Source organism: Strix uralensis, chromosome 31 (genome assembly GCF_047716275.1).
Source record: "Strix uralensis isolate ZFMK-TIS-50842 chromosome 31, bStrUra1, whole genome shotgun sequence".
NCBI classification, from domain to species: Eukaryota; Metazoa; Chordata; class Aves; order Strigiformes; family Strigidae; genus Strix; species Strix uralensis.
In genome coordinates this window covers 2931551-2947414 of record NC_134002.1, presented here as the reverse complement: position 1 = coordinate 2947414, position 15864 = coordinate 2931551, and the positions used below count along the sequence as shown (strand labels likewise).

At 50.9% G+C, this 15864-nt stretch overlaps 1 protein-coding gene across 1 annotated transcript; it reads right to left on the bottom strand.

The window, feature by feature from the left end:
- Positions 1 to 4645: 4645 nt before the first annotated feature.
- LOC141936125 (olfactory receptor 14A16-like) lies at positions 4646 to 5587 on the bottom strand. The gene has a single exon (XM_074852850.1). The coding sequence runs from the start codon at positions 5579 to 5581 to the stop codon at positions 4646 to 4648; it is 936 nt and encodes a 311-aa protein (XP_074708951.1). The 5' UTR covers positions 5582 to 5587.
- Positions 5588 to 15864: the final 10277 nt, after the last annotated feature.

Sequence of the window (15864 nt, the reverse complement as noted above, 5' to 3'; positions counted from 1 at the left end):
ATGTTGGCAAGCTGGAGGGGGTTTGGTGAATGGCCCCCAAGATACGCCAGGCCTGGAACCCTTTTCCTGTGAGGAGAGGCTGAGGGAGCTGGGCTTGTTCAGCCTGGAGAAGGGAGGGCTGAGGGCGACCTCAGTGCAGCCTGGCAGCACCTCCGAGGAGGCCACAAAGAATAGAGAACTAGGCTCTGCACCATGGTGCATGTTCAGAGGATGGAAGGTGAGTGTTGGGTGAAAGAGGGGATGTTCAACCTGGAGATAAGGAAAAGATTTTTCATCCATCTCAGGGCTAATCCTGAGCAGGGTGGCCATGAACCCTGTCTGCCCTTCTGTCTGCCATGGTTGGTCAGGTCAGAATAACAGAGGTGTCCCCAGAATCAGAACCCAGGTGGGCCTTTTCCACCTGCCTCACCCATGTTAAAGAATTTTGTCAGACTGTGGGTATCTCTAATCTGCTTTATTAACAACTCATGTGTTGGGCCATCACCCCAGTGAATGGCAGCGGCAAACAAAAACCGCCCTCTATATATGTGATTCTACATAACATCATACAATACAAAGAGTCTTTGGTGATTTCCCGGGAACTTTCAGCTCTTAATTCTTCATCAACTTCAGAAGTCCATTATATTCCACAGTTTCGACTAGTTGCCATCGTTCCGTTCCAGTTCTCCTTCTGACGCTACTGCTCACTGATGCAGTCTTTGCTCATCACAGTTACATACCTTCTTGAGCAATCTTCATCATAATTCACCTTTAGACTTCTGAGAAAAGACTCAAAATGTTCTACCTAACAAATACTTAATCTATGTCTGGCTTTTAATTACCTAGCCTTTCTAAATTGCTTACCCTATGTAAATCACTTATTTCTTATATTTTGTTATGTCTTAAACTTAATACTTAAGATTGATTTTTGGTAATTCTGCTTGACTGGGTTTTAAGCCAGCCATTCTGGGGGCTGTACAGGGGACAAATGCATAGTATTTGCATTGAACTGTCAGTATTGTTCTTAAAGCACCTGTATACTATTAATTAAACCTCTAAAACAATATCTATTTATTAATTATTCCTGCTCTTAACAATATCCTAAAAGAAAAAGAGTTTTCTAAAATCTTGTTCCCTTTACACACGCTCATGGACACCCTGCTCAGCCCTGTCTGCTCTGGAGCAGACCTGACACCAAGCAGCATCTCCCCTCAGAACCACCCCTGGGACTGCAACTTGGAGGGGGCTCACCTGGAAAGAAGCACCCAGGAGTGAGCCAACACCCAGGCTGTGTGAGGGCTGAGCAGGTGCCTGGAGGACAAGACAATGAAGGAACCAAGTGATTTAAAATTCTGTGAGGATGAATTACAGTGCAGGAGGTTGAAGACCCACTGTCAAGTTCAAGAAGATCCTGTAAGAGCAACAGTGGACAGACACTCAATGAGCCGTTGTCTAAAACAAGGGGAGACAAATCCCAGGTGGAGTCCACGTGGCATGGGAATGCACCAGAAGGAGAAACTCCTTGCTGTAAATGAACAGTGGGGATGTATTTCAGTCACAGGTGGCATTCACCTTCTCTGATTCCCCAAACCTATGAGTAGGATCTTCAGGGTGCAGACCATGGCCTTTGGGGGTGTTAAAGCTGGATGCAGTGAGGTGCAGGGGTAATGTAGAGCTGTCTGAGGCAGTGCCTCCCAGGCTCCCCTTGCAGTCAGTGCAGTGGAGGAGATGTTCACCTGACTTGTCTTAGCTGGTCACATAAAACACTGGGGGATCTGTGCCCCATAAACATCTGCTCTCTCATTGGCTTATCAGATACCGGATGGGACATCGTAGGATAATAAGATCATTGAGGCTCAGCATAGACCTTGGGAGGTCTGTGGGAAAACCATCTGCTCAAAGCAGGGTCAGGTATATGGTGAGACCTGGCTTCTTAGGGCTTGGTCCATCTGGGTCTTGAAAACCTGCAAGGATGGAGGACTTCACAATCTCTCAGGGGGACCAACGCTTGTTCCAATGCTTGGCTAGCCTCATGGGGAAAAAGGGGAGGCCCCCCCTGGTTGTGCGGTGCCCCTCAGCCATCCCTTCTCCAGGCTGAAGAAGCCTGTCAGTAGGAGCCCTTTCCCTGAGCAGAGGCCTGGGAGAACTTTTCAGGAAAGACTAAAGCAAAGGCACCGTTGAGTCCCTCATCCCCATCTGTCTCTGCTGCTGTGAAACCCCCTCCCCATTCAGCAGCAACTGGCATGGGTCTTGTTCAGTCCCCAGTGCCCAGTCCCAGCCAAACCCCAGCCGTATCCCACACAAGGGTTCCCAGACAGCCCTGCTCTGGCATCTGCCAAGGTCTAGGCAAGAAGAGAGGCTGGGGCAGGGCTGGCTCTTCTCCCAAGACAGGCACCGAGACCAGCAGGAAGAAGGAGATGGACACAGAGCAAAACCACCCATAAACTGGGGCAAGTGGCCAGTGCTGGATATGGATGATGAGAGGTGTTGGGGGTGATGAAGGCCCCACGGCACCTTCTCGTTACACCTATGCCACCACGGGCACAGACCAGCCTCCTCTCTCCTGCACCTGCCTGTCTCAGATGTCTTACATCCTATCTGGGTCTGCACCACACACCCACTGGAGTGTGTTCTCTCCCTGCATGGTCACACAACTCAGCTAACATTGGTGGTGTCTTCTCCTGGGCACTTTCCAGCCCAGCCCAGCCCCAGCTCTTCCCATCTCCCCTGCCCTCTCCCCAGCTTAGCCCCACAGAGGAACCCAGTCTGGGCTGCAGGGTGCTGCAGAGCTCTGGGCACACACCCCACAGCCCCAGCCCCTCTGAAGGGCACAGCAGCTGCTGTGGGGCAGAGAGGGGTCTGGTCTCAGCCTCCCTATCAGCCCTGAATCTGAAGTTTCACTGTGGCATGAGGAAATGGAGGTCAGTGAAACGGCAGGACTTCTAGTCTCAGGTCCAAGAGATGCCCACCACCACAGCCACTGACCCCTCAGTAGGTGCCTCTCTCACCTCAGGCCAGCAATAAATCCAGGTCCACCGACAGAGCAGCCTGCCCTGACCTACTGCCTGCAGAAAGAGGTTTCTCTTTTTCATGGATTCCTCCCTGCAGGCACAGAAACGTTCCCTTGTTCTTCTCCAGTGACATCCCTTCTCCCCAGAGAGATTTTCCCCACCTGAGCGTGTCCGTGCTGGCCTGCCCAGCTGTTCCTGGCTCTGTCCCCGTGCTTCCTGCATGGGCTCAAGCTGGCGGTGCTGCTCTGCAGAGCAAGGGGACTCTGGTGCCCTGGGGTCATGGGGTGACCCTACACTGGCTGTGCTAGTTGCACAGATGGGGAGCAGAGCCAGGCAGATGGGGTTCACTGCTGCTGAGGCCCTTTCCATCTTCCCTGGATGGCTCAAGGGCCAAGGACGGGGCTGGCAGGACCATGGGGTGTCTCCAATGGCACAAAAGGCGAGGGAGGGCTACAGTAGATACAGCCTGTGGCCTTTCCAAGAGGCTGTCCTGAACCACTCTCCAGTCTTGTGTCCCTTTGCCTGCTGGCTCCTCACAGCCTCTCCAGAAATTGCAGTGCCCTCGTTAACCCATGCTGCCCTCAGGTTCACCTTTTGCTCCAAGAGACTCCACCTTGATGGTTACTCAGTTTATGAGGTGCCACTCACTGCCCCCCCAGACTCACACACTGTCCCTGGAAATACCTTGACCTGTCCTGGCAGCTCCCGATTCTTCTCCAGGATGGCATCTGACATCAGCCTTTCTGCAGGTGGGACAGCAACAGGCAGGTAAATCAAAGAGCAGTTGCTGTCTGTATGGACATGTGCAACCAAGAAGGGAGGTCTTGGTCCAACCCTTGGCCCCTAAACAGATCCCATTAGGCCTTTGTGCTTGTTCCCCTGAAAGCATCAAAAACCTCAAAAGAGGAAAAGTCCATATGAGGGAGAAGTTGTTGAGTGTATTCCTGACACCAGCTTTGGAAGCGGTGTCCAGCCTTCTGGTCATGCCCTGTGGAGCCCCTTTGGTGATGGTTGTGCTGGCATGGAGGCCAGCTCTGACACCGCGGTTCACATGGCCTGATTCTGCCTGCAGCCACAGGGGTGCCACTGAGGACACAACGGGACTGTCAAAAGCTACACAAGAGCTTGGGGGTGACACAAATGCAAGGGAACAGCAGGACAGTATGGAAGAAAGGAGAGGCCAGAACTGAAAAGGCCACACCCTGCTGCTGTCCTTGGCCATGACTGCAGGGAAGCAGCAGCCCCAGCTCACAGGCAGCAGAGAGGCAGTGCCTGCTGAGGCAGCGAGAGGCAGCCCCGAGGGGCACTGGGGCTGCTCCTCCATGGGGCAGCTGGGCCCTTGGCTCCTGAATCCCTTCTGCCTGCTGGGGCTGGGCCCCCAGCTCCAGACCTGATTTAAAGAGATGGGGGTAGAGGCAAATGATTACGTTCTGGCTTCTTTAGCTATGCAAGAGCCTGGTTCCTTCCGTACATTACACTTACCAGACAGAAAAAGGAAGATTTCAAGTGTAGGAAGTTGTATGAATAATATATAATTACAATTAATATTATCACAAGTGTAACAAACAATTACAAAATAAAGAAAGAGAAGAACAAAAGATAACCTGGAATTTCACTGGATTCCTGGGAGTTCTAAGAGTACGGTGGGCATCTTTTTAATGCTGGAATAATGTGTGTTCATACAGTTTTCTCAGGGCATCCCTGAGCTCCTGGTTCCTCATGCTGTAGATGAGGGGGTTCACTGCTGGAGGCACCACTGAGTACAGAAATGACACCACCAGGTCCAGTGTTGGGGAGGAGATGGAGGGGGGTTTCAGGTGGGCAAACATGGCTGTACTGATTAACAGGGAGATGACAGCCAGGTGAGGGAGGCACGTGGAAAAAGCATTGTGCCGTCCCTGCTCAGAGGGGATCCTCAGCACGACCCTCAAGATCTGAACATATGAAAAAAGAATAAACATAAAACTTCCAAAATCTAGTAAGAGAGTAATTAGGAGAAGCCCAACTTCCCTGAGGTAATCTGAGTCTGAGCAGGAGAGCTTGAGGATCTGGGGGATTTCACAGAAGAACTGATCTATGGTGTTGCCTTGACAGAGAGGTAGTGAAAATGTATCGGCCGTGTGCAGGAGAGAAATGAGCAACCCAGTGCCCCAGGCAGCTGCTGCCATGTGGACACAAGCTCTGCTGCCCAGGAGGGTCCTGTAGTGCAGGGGTTTGCAGATGGCAACGTAGCGGTCGTAGGCCATGACGGTGAGGAGATAAAATTCTGCTGTGATCAAGAAGGCAAAGAAAAAGAGCTGTGAAACACATCCATAGTAGGAGATGTGCGTGTTGTCCCAGAGGGAATTGGCCATGGCTTTGGGGAGAGTGGTGGAGATGCAGCCCAGGTCGAGGAGGGAGAGGTTGAGGAGGAAGAAGTACATGGGGGTGTGCAGGTGGCGGTCACAGGCGATGGCGATGATGATGAGGCCGTTGCCCAGGAGGGCAGCCAGGTAGATGCCCAGGAAGAGCCAGAAGTGCAAGAGCTGCAGCTCCTGTGTGTCTGCGAATGCCAGGAGGAGGAACTCAGTGATGGAGCTGCCGTTTGACATCTGCTGCCTCTGCAAATTAGGGACTGCCCAAGGAGGAAAATTTAGTGAATGGTTAGGATTGACGTATTTGGGCAAAACTTGCTCCATTTCTCACAGTATCCCCACCCCTCCCAGCCTCTGTCCTTCCAGAAAGACCTTCATGCAGCTCCCGGGCTGGAGCTCTGGTGTTTGCTGGTTGAGGGGGCAGTGGGGAGCAAGGGATTCTGCTGGGGGCTCTGCAGGAGTCAGTCCTGCTGTGCCCCAACAGGCAGAGAGGAACCCGCAGTCATCGCTGGTTAACTCCACTCCGGAAATCCAAGAGATTTCAGCCTTGTCCCTCCCAGGGCCCCCGGCTGCAGAGCAGAGCTGTGGGGCTTTGCTCTTCTGGCTTTGGCTCCTGTTGCCCTGTCCTACCTGAGGAGTGCGTTCTGAAGGCAGACAGCCTGGACATTGCTGCTGCGCTACAAGTGCTCCATGGAGAGTGCGGGGGTGCAAACGGGCAGAGCCTTAGTGCAGAGTGAGGAGAGCCAGGCTGTCCATCAGACTTGCTCTCAGCTGCCCTGGGCTTGCACCTCTGGAATCTGCAGGAGGCTCACACCCAGCTGTTCCCTTGACGGGAAATTGGATGCTGCTGCTGAAAGCAGAGGAATACAGTTGAAAGCTTCCCTCTGCAGTACAGATCTCTGAGATTTTTGATTCCTTGCAGAGTGGGTGCCTGGGAAAAAGAGCCGGCTTTATCTCCAACCCATGGTCAGCATTTCCCAGAGACCCAGAGGCTCGAAGGGGGCTTGGGCACCTTGCTGCCATGGACACATCTGCATGGCAGGACCTGCAGGGCCAGTTGCTGAGCTGCAGCTGAAAGCCCCATCCCCAGAGAGCCTGAAAACAGGAGCAGCAGCAGCAGGGGCAGGTGGAGAACCAAGGAGCAATGCCCCAATGCTTCTGCCAAGGGAGGCCAGGCCAGGGAGGGACAGATGGGCACTGGGGAGAGTCTCCTCTGCTGCAGCTCTGGCTGCACAGGAGGCGGCTCCTGCCCCGGAGCGTGGGGCCTGGAGGGCAGAGACTCTGCTGGGTGGGGGAGGAGACCAGGGGGGGTGGTTAGGTAAAAAGCACTTTTACTGAAGGGTAATAGGGAGGTGCCGAAATACCACAACCCCCCCCCAGATTGTGCTGTCAGTCTGTTTCACTCCCTGCCAATGCCTCTGGTGCCTGGAGCTGTCCCAGCCTGGAGCTGTTTCTCTTTCCCCTTATCTCCTCCCTGTCAGTGCTCACAGCCCCCATCCCACCCGCTGTGTGCTCAGCTCTGCCCTGCAGACCCCTCCTGGCAGCAGGGCCCTGCCCTGGGGCATTTCTGTGTCTGCAAGTCTAAGGAGAAGGTCAGGAAAACACTGAGGAGATGACTGAGCTTTCTGTAGGCAAATCAATGCTTGAAGGAACTTTATCAAGTTCCTGAAATACCTACTGCTCTCTCAGGGTAATACTGTAGGAGTGTCCTTATGTTGTCCAAACCTGACAGCTGCATTATGATACCCCACAACCACAGCAGGAAACTGAAAGCACAGACTTCAGAAAGCACCTTTCCTTCCAGGTAGCCCCTGCCTTCATGTGCTTCTTGAAATGCTGCCTCTGCCAAAATCCTGGGGGTGATGTGGAGCTGTGAGCAGCCCTGACCCACACAGCACCCTCTCCACAGCAGAAGGACCCTGCCCTGCCGGGGGTCTCTCCTTCCCCACACAGCTTCTCCCCACAGCGCCGTGGGCAGCTCCCCGGGTAGGCTGAGTGCTGACCCTGGCAGGCGCCTGGCAGAGTCCCTGCCCCAGCACACAGCCCCTGGGCTGCAGGGACCCTGCTCTCAAGGACAGCCCTGGGCACCCCTGGCTGCACCCGCGCCTGCACACCCCTGCAGCCGTCCCCGGGAGAAGGCAGCCGCCATGGCCTGTCCCTCTGACAGTGCAGCAGGGAAGCCCTGCTCTGGAGCACGTCCTCCTCCTCCAGACACCAGGGACATTCCTGGTGGCTGTGCCGGCTTCACCACATCCCTCCACCACCTGCAGCTGCATTGCCCTGCACCCAGAGACTTGCTGTGTCAAGGGCTGCGAAGATTTCTCCTCCAGTGAGCTCTCAGCATCCTGCCACTGCCGTCTGCCTTTCCCCTCTCTGTGTCCGGCTCCTCTGCCCTCGGTGCCTGCAGGCAGTGCCCTCAGCCCTGCTGCGCTTTGCAGAGGAGCTGCTCCTGGGCAGAGCTGTCTCTCTGCAGCGCTGACCACTTGCCCTGAGCTCCCTCCGTCCCAGGAGCCCGGCCCAGCTCTGCAGCAGAGGACCAGCCCAAGTCATTTTAATGACCCCTCAGGTGGGTTTGGAGCTGTGTCCGTGAACCTCTGAGAGTGATATGAAGATGAAGGTTCTTGTCAAGTAGTCCAAATCAGATGCAAACTCCAAAGTTTCTTGGAGTTTTAATGGGTCCCACTGAGGACCATTACTGACCAAGCCTCCCCAGGGGCTGGTTAAAGCAGAAATCTCCAGGCAGAGATGACAGGGAAACAAAGGCCATGAAAAGGTGGAACAGATCTGAGTAAACCTGGATGTGTTACATTAAGCAAAAAGGCCTAGACCTGACCCCCAGCCTCTGGGAATGGAGAACCTGTCCCTCACACATTGCTCAGGGCTCTTCCTGTGGCAGTGTGGTGTGAGGATGGGCAATGACAGGGCAGGATGATGGTCCAACACCTCCCAGGCTCTCTGGTGGGGAAGGGGAGGCCATGAGACCCAGTGCTGGAAGGGGAAGGTGCTTCCTCATTGGCATCAGTGGCAGAGACAACAGCCAGAGCCAAGGGCAGAAAGAGCTCATCTCTGCTGGGGGATTTTCAGACTTTCTTCATCCCTCTATCATCTCCACCACAGGCTGTCTCATGTGTCCCATACCTGCACCTCTTTCTCTGCAGGCTGGAGACCTCCACCCAGCTTCCACACCTTGCTCTCACCTCAGCATCTCCCTTCCTTTACTGAGATCTCTCCATCCTCCTTGACTACTCCTTGAAACGGAAAGCCTGGGGCTGCTCCATTCTCCCTCTGGGTGACTTGTTACACCACAGCACTGCCCTTCGAGTGACATTTCTCTGTGTCCAATCTGGGCCTCCCCAGATGCACTTTGTCATATTAATTTTTTCTCATGCTGTATCTCACTACAAAGAAAAGCTCCATCATCTCTGAAATCTCCCCTCAGTCACTCTCAGGCTACTCCTATAGTGCCTGGAGCCTCCACACCACTGGGCCAAAGAACTCCAGGTCCCTCAGCCACCCCACACAGCTCATGGGCACCAGGTCCCAAACCCCACCTTGGCAGACCTTCACTCAACACTCTCCAGGTCCTCCCTACTTCTCCAAAATGGGGAGCCACACCCTGGGACACATCCATGTTTGTGGGGCCACACCAGCTGGTCAGTTCCCAGCCTGACCTGACATATAGGGCTATTTGCTCCCCTCCCCCCACTGATGTAGGACTGGCCCCTTTTCACTGTAGAACTTCAGGTGAATTCCATTTCAGAATCCCAGAGATATACAAGGTCCCCCTGGACTGAAGCTCCATTTGGTCAGCTTTTCATGTTTGTGTGTAGCTGGCTCATCTCGACTGTGATGTCTCTCACAAGAGAAGAACATGAGGAGTTGCAGACCACCAAAAATACCCTCCCCTGCAGAAGCTGTGGTGTCCTGGGTGTCTGGTACTGATAAAGCCATGGGGATGGACTCAGAGAGGAAGTTGTCCTTTATGGGAGAGAACAGCAGGAATGTGTGGAGCTCTGGCTGGGGATGGACGATGAGTCAGCTGTGAGCTGAAGGGTCGTGGGCAACATTGTAGTGGGTGCATATCAGCTATGGACCCCCTGATGAGGATCTGGAAGTATATGGACCTTCTTCATTTAACTGGAAGAAGCCCTGGTCCTCATAGCAGACCTAAACTATCCCAAAATTTGCTGAAGGGGCAACATACCCAAGTGAAAGCCATCCAGAAGATTTTTGGATTTAATTGCCAACATCATACCAACAAGGGTGACTGAGGAGCCAGTGAGGGGAGGTGTCCTGCAGGAAATCAGACTTAGAAACAAGGAAGAGCTGCTCAGGGATGTAACAATCAGGGGTGGGAAAGTAGAGTTGAGGCTCCTGAGAGAAGGGAACAAGGCCAAGAACAGGACTTCAGGAGAGTAGGCTTTAGCCTGCTGATGAACCTGCTTGGAAGAATTCCATGTGACAGGTCACCGAAGAATTTCCCAGATTAAGACACCAAAGTGAATCAAAAGAGAGGAAGATAGTAGGGTCCACAGACATAGGCTCTGCTTACAAAATAAAAAGCTGGAGTTAGATGTCAGACAAGTACAAGATTTAGAAATGGAATTACAGATTTTACAAAATGGGCTTGAGAAATCAGGAAGGCAGCTCAGTTTCTAGCAGAGCAGCATATAGTCACTAACACCAGTGACAATAAATGCAATGCATTCCCTGCAGTCTGGGAACTCAAGAGTAAGTCTTGGTCAAGATCCATAGGTTCTACTGGGAAGGCCCAGGTTCCTGTGGGCTGGCATCGTGGATCCTGGTACCCTTGACAGCAGATTCTTGGGGATGACCCACAGCTGAAGTTGTCATTGGGAACCCGAGAAAGTTGGCCCTGTTATTAGCAGGCACAGGAGCATCCATGAACACTCTTGGGTCATCTGGGGTAACCTCAGGCTGAATATTTCTTGAAGAAGCGACCTCATGTGGCTGTGACAGAGCCCATCATCTTGACCCAATTTGTGAAAATGTCACCTTCCAACCAGGGAATAATTCAAGGGAGTCATGTGAACAGACCCATCAGGTCAATCCCCATAGTAAGGGAAAGGAATATTTATTATGCTGTGGATGCAGAGGGCAATAATTATTGGATTATGCCTCAGAATATTCAAGGAGAATCTCATCAAGCTCCTCCATGAGCTGAGGCAAACACTCTGAGCAGAGTGAAGGACAGTGAGTGCTGGCCTAACACGAAGAAGGATGGAGATCTCTGGGGTAGGAGCTGTCTGTCTCGTGCCGTGACCAGTGCAGATTACACTGGAGTAAAAGCCCCAGCCCAGCACCAACAGAGTGGAGGCCCACGGCCACAACGGCAGATTGATTTGGTGGGAGCTCTGCCAGTGACAGCTTGAAACACCAAGTGCATCTTGGTAGTAGCAGATCCTTTTAGTGAACGGACAGAAGCCCCCTTGCAAAACCAACATGGTTGCCACCACTGCAGATCTCCTGTTGAACGCTGTTATTTCTTGCTGGGTGTCACGTCCCGCTCAGACGAGGGGGACAAGTGACTCAGATTCGCAAATCCCCAATGGAGCGGACAACAAGTCTCCAAGTCTAAACATTTATTAACTACTCACAATGTACTAATTGAACACACGATAGTTGGCTAAGTATATAGCAAGTTGTGGCAAGCAATATAATATGCCTTGCATTTCTTAATAGGAAAGGGAAAAGAGGGAGATAGAGGGAATGGGGAAATACAGATCACCGGTCTGGGTTTCTGCGCTGATCCTGCCGACGAGGGTTCCGAGAGGCACAGGAGACATCCGTCTTTTTCACTGGCATCCGTCTTCTTCGCTTCACTGCACTCTCTCTCCTCGGGGCCCCCCCCCTCTTCCCTTCTTGATTTATACCCACTTTCCTTGGGTCCATCCCCTAGGTCGACCCCCATACCTACGTATCCCATGTACGGGGAGGGGTGAGGTGTTTCATGGGATGATGTAATTAGCATGATCATGTTAGCCCTCGTTAGCATATTGAGGGGTGTTAACTTTAATATGCATTTCGTGGATAATGAAGCAAAGGTCATTCACCGGACAGATGGCCCTTGAAGTTTTGGCCAGGTGCACCAGAGCAGAGCCGTCCTGTCTTCACAGGGCTCCCTCCTCCAGTCCCATCTTGTGTTATTCGGGCAGCCTTATCAGCTTCGACCTCCACAGAATGCACCCTGTGACTCATAGTTTTGTCTTGCGAGTGTTTGAGGCATTTCTTTGATCAGCCTCAACTTTTGCTTTCTCAGACTGTTTTTCTTAGTTTCTCACAGGCCTGGTTTCTCGTCTCTCACATCCCACCCCGTGACTCAAACACTCCAAGTTCTTCTTTGACCATTGTGATCCCAAAAGGTATAGGGAAAAGGAAGACAGAAGGTGAGAGAGCATATAGCTAATTGCTGCAAGGCATACCATTAAAAGCAAAAATTTGCATAATATCACAATACTAATATTTACAAGCCATCTTCCCCACCCCGTGAGTCCTGAGGATCCCAGTGATGTGACCCATGACCCAGGGTTCCATCCATCAAACTAGTCCATCAGTCAATAAAAAGGTTCTCACTTCCCGTTGTTGATCATCTTCATCATGGCACGGTCTCCTCTGTAGAGGTGGTGGCATTGTGGATGGTGATGCAGCATTCTCCCTCAGTCAGATTCAGCACACTGCACAGTCCATGTTCCTTCAGCAATGCTAGCCAGATTCTGCAACGTCATCTTAGATGCTTGTTGGGTCTGCACCTTTAATTCCTTAAAGGCATATCTTGTTAGTACATATAATTGCTAAGTTAAATTTTCTAAAACTATTTGAGGTTACACAATGACATTATCAGGTCTATAAGGATTTAAATGGGAATACAATTTAATATTCAGGTACAATTCATTAATGCTTAATTTGTGGGATCAGACCCCTTCAACTAGTCTTTGATGACTGCATCTTGCTGTTGATGGATGTGGTGTTGTAAGGACCACATACAGTTATATGAGCTAGCACTGTGATCTGTTTGGTATTTGCAAGCACCAGTTTGCAGTCACAGGTGGCTCACAGGCTTCCTTTATTTTGGAGGTGATTCCCAATAAGGTAACTTAAGGCACAACTCCAGGTTAACCTTCTAATAAGTGAACTCATTAAATGTACCTGTAAAATTTCCTGGATCGTTGATTGTAATTGATTGGCAATGATTTATTCCACACTCAGCAGGTATGATTCCACAAATTATATAATAATGTAAGCAGATTACAAATAATAACTAGCCAATAATGCCTACAACCATTGAAAGTGCTAAAAGTAACATAGGTCTCCTGTTGTCCAGGATCAATGCTCTGTAAAACACATATATACATGACAAAACAATGATGGTTAGAAAGAAGGGACAATCCACCTGGTATTGATGCGGTATTCTTTCCCATGGGCATCAGTAGCCACCCATGAACAAATATTGATGGGAGTTTTTAGGGTTAGGGGTACTTGCCCCACAGTGGGCAAGTCTACTAGAACAGGTTGTCCAGGATAATGGAGCGGGTTTGCAGGGTCTTTAGTCTCTTTTTTCCTGGCGAGTATGGACAGAGGCTTAGGACAGAACGCGGTAAGTCGTGGGCATCCATTAATTCCCCACCGGCTGTTTATCTTCATTACTGCGTCTGACACCCGTTGTGGCCATCCTGGTTCGAGGGGTTTTAGGGCCTGCTTTAACAGTCCATTGGTGCGTTCCACAATTCCATTTGCTTGGGGATAGTATGGAGTATGGAAAATCCACTGAATTCCTTCATCTTGAGCCCACTCCTGAACCACCCCGGCAGTAAAGTGACTACCGTTGTCTGATTGGATCGATTTGGGCTTAGGCAAGTAGCTAAACCAACGTTTTAACCCCTTCACCGTATTTTCTGCAGTTGCTCGAGATACAGCTTCTGCTTGAGTTAGGCCTGATACTATTTCCACCCTCACCAATACATAACGTTTTCCCTCAGAGAGCCGGAAAGGGCCAATATAATCCACCTGCCAGGTGTCCCATAGTCCCTTGTTGTCCCTTAGGTGTAGGGGTTGGTCCTTAAGAGGGTTGTGCTCTCCCAGCCGAGTACGACATAGACTACACGCTGAAATAATGGTATTGCACAATTCCCTGGTTACGGACCATCCCCTGCTTATCGCTTCTTTAAACAAATCTTTGCTTCCTGAATGACCCCGCTTTACATGCAGCCATTCCAGTAAGTGTTCCCATTTCTCCTCCTCACCTTCTGTAGCAGTTCTCATCAAACGAGTCATTGAATCCACCTGGTTGTTTAGCAGGTGGGCAGGGTGATTTCCTGACTGGTGTGCAGCAACCCATCCTACTAAAAAGGACTTCCGTTTTGCAATGTTTAAGATTTCCTCCCACTTTTCACGCTGCCACACTGGTACCCGATTTACTTCCCAGTGGTTTTGTTCCCAAAATGTAAGCCATTCGGTACATCCCTTGAATACGGCATAGGAGTCTGTGTAAATAAATACTGGTTCTGTAGTCTCAGCTTCTTTAACAATCACGCTCCATACCGCTGTTAACTCTCCCACCTGAGCACTTCCCTCACCCTCTGTTATGATTCGGTCCCCCGAGTCAACATGCAGTGCTACTGCTCGGTATTTCCATACCTTTCCCTCTCTTCTAGAAGATGCATCGGTGAACCATACATTCTTTAGATGGGTTTCAAATGGGGGAGCAGGTTTTATGTATGAGGGAGGAGGTTCAGGGTGGTCAGAAGGTGGATCTTGTATTTTGAGCACTTTGGGTGCCCCCTCCTCTATCTGATATGTGTGGCAGTAATGATCTAATTGTGCATACCACTTCCTCACTGTGTCTCGCTGCGCAACCCCCACAGGAGGGGGGGTTCCAGCCAGTACTGGTTTCAGGACCTTAAAGGGTCCTCGTAGAATGATTAGTTGCTGCCTTATGATTTTTTCAGCTTCCTGCAAAGCTAGGGTAACCACAAAAAGACCCTTCTCCCAGATCGAGTAACGCTTTTCTGCATCTTTGAAACTGCGCGAATGAAACCCTATAGGGCGAGTGGTACCCTCCGGCCCACGTTGCCACATGTGTATGGATAGTCCATGAATTGCAAAACCCCACTCAATTTGGAATGGATCTGTTGGATGTATCGGCCCTAAAGCCTGATATACTCCAGCCTCAAAGATTAACAGCTTTAAGGCTTCTTCATGGACAGGAGTCCAGTCCCAAGTAGCCCTTTTGCGTGTCAAATCATATAAAGGACGAGCTATGATGGAAAAATCGGGAATATGTTTCCTCCAAAATACCAGCAAGCCTAAGGCATGTTGCAGCTCCTTCTTATTTTCAGGGCTCTTTACTTCTTCCAGGGTAGTTAAAGTTTCTGGGGGAATACACACTGTTCCTCCCCGCCACCAAATACCCAGAAACTTTACCTCAGAGGATGGGAGTTGTACCTTTTCAGCTGGAATTTGGAGCCCTAAATTTTCTAGGTGGGTGATTATCTCTGTCTGGGTCTGTCCCACTGCAGCAGCATCAGAGCCACCAATCAGAACATCGTCAATATATTGATATATCCTGACCCCTTCCCTTGGAGGGATTTGAGCAAGCTCCTGTGCTAGTGCATAATGAGCGATGGTCGGCGAATGGCAGTATCCCTGGGGGAGACGTGTAAAAGTAAATTGCACGCCTTCCCATGTAAAGGCAAAGCGATCTCTGTCTGCCTCCTGTATGGGGACCATAAAGAACATATCTTTCACATCAATAGTTGCTAAGATCTGGTGGGCTTGTTCCTGTATGGTTGCAATCAGTTCAGCTGTGTTAGGCACTGCAGCTGTTAGAGGACCTGTATTGGCATTTAATCGCCGATAGTCAATTGTCAGACGCCACTTTCCGTTAGGTTTACGGACTGGCCACACTGGGGAATTATAGGGTGAGTGAGTTGGAACGATTATCCCTTGCTCCCGCAGCTCTGCTATTACCGGAGTGATCCCCTCCCTTGCACCTAACGGTAAGGCGTAAGGTTTCACATTAACAGTTTTAGAAGGAGGAAGCGCAGGCGCTTGCTGTAGAAGTCTTATAGAGGCAGTTGGGGACCCAAATTTCCATTCCCTTCCTTTTGAATCCACCCAAGCTTGTCCCTTCAATAGGTCAAGTCCCAGGATATTTGTGGGGAAATTTCCCAGGATCATCATAGCCTCTGTTGCAGTTTCATTCCCAGGTAACCAGCATTTCACCCGAGCAGTCAGCTGTGGCTTAGAGTCCCCGAAAACATCTGTAACCCAGATCTGCTTTTTGTCAGCAATTATGCCATTCCGCTTGGCAACCTCAGTTTGGAGTGCTGAAATCTGAGCACCCGTATCTACTAGAAATGTAACTGGAGTTTTAAAGGGACCGAGCGGAAAGGTAATCAACAAGTCTCCTTTAGTATTCTCTGTGAGCCTCCTTAAGTGGACCCACCCGCCATCCCCCGGCTCACTTACTGGGGATGGCGCATCCAGTTTCCCGACCCTAA

Coding starts and splice junctions, on each gene's coding strand:
- LOC141936125 (XM_074852850.1), bottom strand. CDS start 5,581: ATGTCAAACGGCAGCTCCATCACTGAGTTCCTCCTCCTGGCATTCGCA.